This window comes from Phyllopteryx taeniolatus, chromosome 1, assembly GCF_024500385.1.
Source record: "Phyllopteryx taeniolatus isolate TA_2022b chromosome 1, UOR_Ptae_1.2, whole genome shotgun sequence".
Classification (NCBI taxonomy): domain Eukaryota; kingdom Metazoa; phylum Chordata; class Actinopteri; order Syngnathiformes; family Syngnathidae; genus Phyllopteryx; species Phyllopteryx taeniolatus.
In genome coordinates, this window is record NC_084502.1 from 9198697 (window position 1) to 9206018 (window position 7322).

The following is a 7322-nucleotide window of genomic DNA, read 5'->3' on the forward strand; positions in this document are numbered from 1 at the left end:
TGGGTTATTTCACCATTTCTATGACTTTTGGACAACATGGGTGGAGCTTATGTTGGTAAGAGGAATAATTACGATTCGTGGGTAAAATCACAAATTACAATTACAAATGACCTTTAGCTGATAAATCATTATATTATAGGGTGTGTCACAGACCCTTTGTCCATATAAAGTAAAAGTACGTCACCTCGATACTAGTACTCGGGATCATTTTCGATTACCTTCTGATAGTTTCCTTCAAGTACTTGGCCCCTACTTTGCGGTTTGTCCGGCCATCTTCAGTTTTCTTCTCGCTCAAAGTTCCCATTTTCTCCAACATGTCTGAATTTCTCCTATCAAAACTAGGGATCACATGTATACCACACGCTAATGGTTATAAGACTTTGCAATGTTAAGAATGATTCTCCTTTTGAAAGCTGTAGTACACTGCAGTTGGATTTGATTGTAAACCAATGCAATAGTTAGTCTTCTATACAATTACAGTGGTGCCTTGACTTACCAATTTGTGTGGCTATAAGGAATTAAAACTGCCATGACAATCAGCGCTAGCGACAATGAAAGCAAGCTTCGCTATTTCTTCCACCACAGTTACATTAAAAATTTGAACTAAAGTATTGATGTAAAACATAACATACGTATACCTATAGACTGTTTTTATATAGCGGAGACTTGCTCGTTTAAAACCCGGAAATGCTGCGTTGCTATTGCTGAGTTGAGTGGGTGGGTACTAACCACGAAATGGCCAGCTAATTGAATATTAATAAGCAAACGTACGTCTCGACGACGGCGATTTCCAATCCACTCGTTTTGCAAGCCTTATGCCGTTTATTGCCTTTTGCATTCAATCGACAAACCCCATAGATGTCAAATTTAAACCATGTCACAGATTTAATTTGACCTACTGTGTTATGCATAAAACAGTAGACATTTGTTTTATCTTGATGCAAGGGGAACTTTAAACTTGTAAATCAAGGTACCACTGCATGGCAAAGAGTTACAATGTTCATATCGCAAGATCATGATACCCGTAGTCTGTATGCAAAAAATAAATAAAATAAAAATAAAAAATGAAAAAAAATAAAAACATAAAAAACCTTCATTCAAATCCATTGAGCCAAAAAAAAAAGAAAGATTCCAACTTTTTGAGATTTTGAATCTTTAGCTGCAGGGTATGGCTGTTGTTCTTCTCCTGCTGTAGCCTTTGCACTGCATTCTGGGCTTTGAGTATCTGGAAGACCCGCTCCTCCTCTTGCACTTCCTGCCGCAGCATGGAGAACTTGCCCACCTCCAGCTCAACCTCGCTCAGCTCTAATCTAAATGCCAGACAAATACATTGTGGCAAAATAAGTCTGACTGTTTGCTAAGGAAAGTTGCCCAATGACAATAGACGTAGAAATGATCCTAAACTACACCAGCTCCTTCTAATGAAGGAACATTGGTTGATGATGACTCAAATACAGTATATCAGGTAGTATTAATTCAAAATTTAGATGGGAGATTTTCCAAAAGGTTTAGTTGGATTCTCCCGATCATGTTTACAGTTCCTGTAAAATGAATTTCCTATTCCTAAAAGTCCTATTCGTTATGTTTCTGGGCACAAATTCTAGACTGTATGTGACCAATTGTGTGAAGGTTTTAAATTACTGACTCTTGGTGTTATTTGGGAAAAAGGCCCGTGTTTGGTGAAGATGTTTGTATACAGCATTTACCACAGTGAAGTTGCTGCAGGAAATGTGATCATTCTGAAAACAAAAGACTGTGTTTAAAAAAAAATAATAATAATCACAAGTGGCTGAGTTGAAGTACGCGTGTCAAGTGTCATTCAGAATGATAACTGGCCACACTGAAAGAAGACCAGTTACTGTGGGGGACGGATGCAAACACTCCGCTCCAAAAGTATTGAAACAGTGAGGCCAATGCCTTTCTTTCTTTACTGAAGACTGAAATTGTTTTCTATGTCAAACATAAATGTTTTCCGTCAAAACTCCAATACTTTTGGAAGGGAGTGCATGTTCGACATTAGTTTTGGACAGACATTTTCTTGATTGGTTATAGTGAAAATGAATCATCAATCATTTTTGTATGAGGTGGGATAATATTTTTAACTTTTGCTTCACCCTCAGTGTTATATTGAGCAGAATAAAGCTTCCCGCAGGCGTTTTGCCAGAGTGGAAGACCGGTGTAGCTGTAATCATGTTGTTCTTCAAAATGCGCCTCTGCTGTTGCAACCAAGTAGGGCACTCCATTTAATGACAATTGCTCTAAGACATGATTCAAAAGCAACCATTTCAGCAAAAACAAATGTAGTCTTGGCTGTCAATTGAGTGATTGCTATGCCAATCCCTAGTTTGACAACTCGGATTTGTCATAGTGTTAGACAAATAACTGCAAAGTAGTGCTGTTCGATATGGACTCAATTTTGTATCCTGATATAGGTAAGTTTATATACTATTAACAATATACAGTATATCCCGCTATAGTATTGTTGAAAACACAATGACTACAAGATTTGAAAACCAAAAAACTATCAAGTGGAAAAATAGCATTTAACCAGTTTGCAAGGAACGTCCACTGTTGTCGTGTGCATTGCAATGTGATGTAATGCACAATGTTCACATTCATGCACATCGAGCAGTGTCGTGAATGAGTGAGTGTTGGTGATGTAAACATGCTCGTGCAAAGAAGTAGCGTGACTGCAGTTACATTAACCTTCATTCATCGTTCATACAATGGCAAGTGTAGCGTGCGATATGCAGGGCAGCTCAAGTTCCTCTTGTCACACAAATTCCTACTCTCTCGGTTTATTGAGCTCAGCTCACAAGTGACCAATGTAATGTAACACTTGCCTCTTTAGCACGTCATCCCTGTGCCCCACTCTCCAGGCATGACCGACCAATCCGCTCTTAATTGAGCGTAAATTGCTGAGTTATGCTTGGAGATTGAAGTACAACGATGACGTAATAGAAAGGTGACTGTTGTGTTACAGTCTTGAAAATGACAAGAGGGTTATTTCCTACGTTAGATGTTTTTTGATATCGCATTACGATATATATCGTTATATCGCATCGCTCTACTGCAAAGTATTCGGTGATTTACTATAAATGTACACATTTACATGAGTGGCAACTTCCAAGGTGTGGCCAGACTATGCTGCAGGGTATACCTTGCCAGGTTCCTCTATTTTTATGGCTCCATCTGTGCCACCGACTGTGCAGAACAGTGGTTCAGCTAGTTAGTCCCTGCCAAAACACTTTTTCCCCATGGAGACTCACTCTTGTTGCCTCAGCTCATTGTTGGTGTGGGCCTCAATCTCTTCTTCCCTCTGCAGCTCGTAACACAGATTCTTCTGCTGAGCCCGCAAACGAATAACTGCCACACTGCAGAGTGAGATAAACAGAGTGGAAAGTAGAGACTGGAGGAAACCACTGTAACATGTGTGTGATTTTGTTATCTACTGTATGATCATTAAAGCAAACAGATTTTATCATTCATGATGAACGGACCTGTTCTTTGCTGCCTCTTGATTTTCTATTTCTCGCTCCAAGACATCCCGCTGCTCCAGTAGACTCTCAATGCTGTGATGTAAGCGGTTGAGGTCTTCTCTGGAAATGGGAACAAACACGAGACCGACAGCTTGCAAGTGTTGACAGAGAGAAAACAATTCCAAACCAAATGCAATCAGAAGCATCATATTCAAGTGTGGCCATTTCAATAAAAGGACGGTACAAGACAAACGAATATATAAACAGTGCCTCAACAACAAAATTGTGGCAGGGAGAAGAAATCGTCATGAAAAGAAAATGTCATGAAAAGAAAATGATAACACATGGCATGTGGCAAGAGCCCCAGATGGGTTAAAAGCTGGGAGTGCTTGAGTTCCATTTAACTCGTGTTTGATCAGAGTACAGCACAGCTCCACGATGACTTTAAAAGGTTTTCGTGCAAAATAAAATGACAGACACATTTGCTGGCTACTGCATCATGCATCGTCGGGCGCGTCATGACTCGCAGTGCAGACCGACGAAAGGGAAAAAATGGACAGCAAATGACAGGCATGGAAACTACTTCATTGCAAACTTAAAATCAGTTGCTAAGGAAATAAACTGATTGACAATCGCGTTTCAGGCACCGTAGACAAAACGGAATGGATGTGACACAATGTGGGGGAACGGGATGGGGAAACATGACAGGCCGTGATTGTGGCGAACGCTCAGATAGATTTTTAAACTGTCGAAAAATGTGCCACGACATTTACAGTGCGGAAGAGAAACCAAGTCGGCTGTAATAAAATGGGGTGAACCACCTTAATGTGACAAAACATAATATACCGTGACAAAACTTGGAAGCGGTACATTGTGGTCCATATCAGTCCTTTTTTTTGTTTTGTCACCTCCGGTGATTGGTGCAAGTTTTGTCCCGCTTTGCCGCATTTTTGTCACAGTCCTCATGACAAGTATGGTAGTCGTTTCGTCATATTTATTGGCCCGGTGCGATACGCAATTTAGCGTTACTCCCTAAATAAAGTCACGTCTACTACGGTCTGACATGGTCTGGAAGGGTGTATAAAGCCGGGCCAGACCGGGGAGCTTCATTCAAGTCTGCCCTGGCCACAAACGTGCAGCAAAGCTGCCTGGCTTCCACGTTTCATGTGTAGAAATCATTGTTTGACACAATGTGAAAAATGCGTCAGACTTAAACATGCAGAAACGTGAGGGACCCCATCAAACGTGAAGAGCCAGAAGGGAAACGTACTGTCATTTGTGGTAGACCACGGGCCAAACCGTACTGCGCCATTGACCCTCCAGGACTCAGCAATCCCATCACAAATTCCATGATAGACGTGTCTTTCATGGAATTTGTGATGCGCTGACAATTAGCATGACTTAATTACAGAGGGAAACAAATCCAGTACGTTGCAGGCAAATGGTGCTGCCAGGCCGGGAACAAAGCATAAAAGTAGCATTAGGCTGAGTTGTGTGCACCAAACCTGGCTTTCAGCAGGGCACTTTCCTTCTGTCTGTGGAAGTTGTCCAGCTGGTCCAGGTTCCGTCTCAGCTTGAACATCCGCGCTGTCGCTGAAAAAGTCCTCTGCTTCTCATCGCCAGGCTCACCCGCAAGGTCATCATCGCTATCGTTCTCTCTTTGAAGGGGGCAGAAGGGAAATTGCAACGGTTCCATTATTATGTAACGTGATATATGATCTACAAATTCTGTTTGTTTTGGCAAAATATTCGACAAAATAACATGAAATCGTGTCTTGGAGCAAAATACAGGGCGATAAGGATGTTCTACCACAAGAAGACACACATTAAGACAACGCAGCTTTGGAAGCATAAGGTTCGAGTCCCGCAGTGGACAAATGCAAAATGCCAACTAGTTGTTGGAGAGATGTTGGTCTGCTGCCTGATTATCGTTCCGTACCCCTATCTGAGATCTCTTTTAAAGACCTGCATGAGTTTGATCTGGTTCTCTGTATGTTGTGCAGCACAAATATACGGTAAAGTGTGAGTTGAACTTCCCCTCAAGGGATTATAATGAGTGTAAAAACGATTCATAAATAAAATAATTCAGATGTATTGTCAAAGAACGATCATTATTTGAGTAAATCAAGGATTACCCACTGGTACAACTCTTCTAACCATTCCAGATCAGGAAACTCGTTTACTTCTCCATCCTTAAAGTCGTCCGTCTTAAAGTCATCCTCTTCCTTGCCTTTGGAAACAAACGCATTAATAATGAATGCGAATATCATATCATTGCAGCCACAATGGACTGTGAACTGACTGGCAACAGCATTGGGTAGAGAATGTAACAGAAACCAATGCAAACAATTATTAATTCATTATTAAAGTAGTTCACTCACTGCAGTTTGCAGGATTAAACCGACAAGACGCTTTTCATATTTTGGTTTCCTGAAATTGAATTCGCCTATGTACAGTCCATGACATAAGAGCTACTTTGTAATAAAAGAAGTATCACTCACCATCAGTTTCTTCATCAGAGCTAAGCTGCTCGGTTGCCAGTTCGCAGGTGTCAGACGCCACATCCCATTCACATCCATTGTCCGCCTCCTCCATGTTCCCCTCTGAATGAGCAACCTATTAGATTTCCAAAGTATATCCCATTGTTGTCGCTGGTCGAGAGAGTTACGCGAGGAGTGGACTTGGTTATGTGTTGGGACGCAGCTAAGAGCTGCGTGACATTCGAGGCAGCGTCAACGTGCCACTTTCGCGCTGCTACGACGTTGCTAATGTGCCGGAAGTCGCGCAAAACCACAACATAGCCAATTATCAGTTACCTCACTCCACCTCTCTCGAACTCTTCACGTCGCTTCTCTCGACTTGACCTTTTGTTTGGCTGACAGGCAATCAGTTGGCCATGTTTGGCGGTTTCCTAGGAAACACGGGAAGCCGGAAGTAAACACATCTCCACTGCTAGCTCGAGACAACATGGCTGACATTCGGGGGTCATGATTATGCAATATCTCTAAACAATAACAATAGCTTTATGATGTAAATGACGTGTTTTTTTTTTTTTTGAATAGTCTTAGCTTTTATCTTTTCATTCAATTAAAAATGCATCTCAAGCGAAGCAAATGTATTTATATAGCGCATTTCATACACAAGGTAACACACTGTTCTTAACATGATTAAAAGCATTTAAAAACAGGAAAAAAAACAGCTTATAAACATTTAAAACAAAGAGAAAAAAATAAGTGTACAATTAAAAATTTGACCCGAGTCCGTCGATCTCAGAGCCCTACTGGGTTTATATGCCATTAGCATTTCTTTCATGTATTCAGGACCTAAACCGTTTAGTGATTCATAGACCAGTAGCAGAATTTTAAAATATATTCTAAAGCTGACTGGGAGCCAGTGTAAAGGCTTTAGAATTGGAGTAATATGCTCTGACCTCTTTGTTCTGGTCAGAACCCGAGCTGCAGCTGTTTTATGCTCTATTTGGCGAGTCCAGTCAGAAGACCATTACAATAGTCCAGTCTGCTTGAGATAAAAGCATAGATGAGCTTCTCCTGGTCGGTTTTGCACATGCAAGCCTTCACTCTGGATATGTTCTTCAGATGGTAGAAGGCAGTTTTAGTAATTGATTTGATATGACTGCTGAAAGTCAGGTCGGAATCTATCAGTACACGAAGGTTTTCTTAAGTTCACTAAAGACTGGATGTATGGCTAATTCAAGTAGAAACACATTTAATACAGCAATGCAAGAGAGTGGCAATCTAATTTGTATTCAGGGTGAAAATAGAAAACATGTTTTGGTTCAATAACTTCTCATTGCAAAGAATAGTTGGTCCTAGCTATAATAGA

The 7322-nt window shown here is 40.8% G+C and overlaps 1 protein-coding gene across 4 annotated transcripts in view; it reads right to left on the minus strand.

The window, feature by feature from the left end:
- cfap74 (cilia and flagella associated protein 74) overlaps positions 1-6432 on the minus strand; it is a 47604-nt gene extending 41172 nt beyond the window's left edge. Inside the window, exons 1-8 of one of the 4 annotated variants that reach the window (XM_061769276.1) lie at positions 6296-6432; positions 5981-6095; positions 5619-5709; positions 4985-5137; positions 3501-3599; positions 3270-3374; positions 1137-1310; positions 219-338 (exon numbers count right to left, since the gene is read on the minus strand). In XM_061769276.1, coding sequence (XP_061625260.1) covers positions 219-338; positions 1137-1310; positions 3270-3374; positions 3501-3599; positions 4985-5137; positions 5619-5709; positions 5981-6074 — 836 coding nt within the window. In that variant the 5' untranslated portion in view covers positions 6075-6095; positions 6296-6432. The other 3 variants (XM_061769281.1, XM_061769271.1, XM_061769285.1) reach the window with 3 other exon arrangements.
- Positions 6433-7322: the final 890 nt, after the last annotated feature.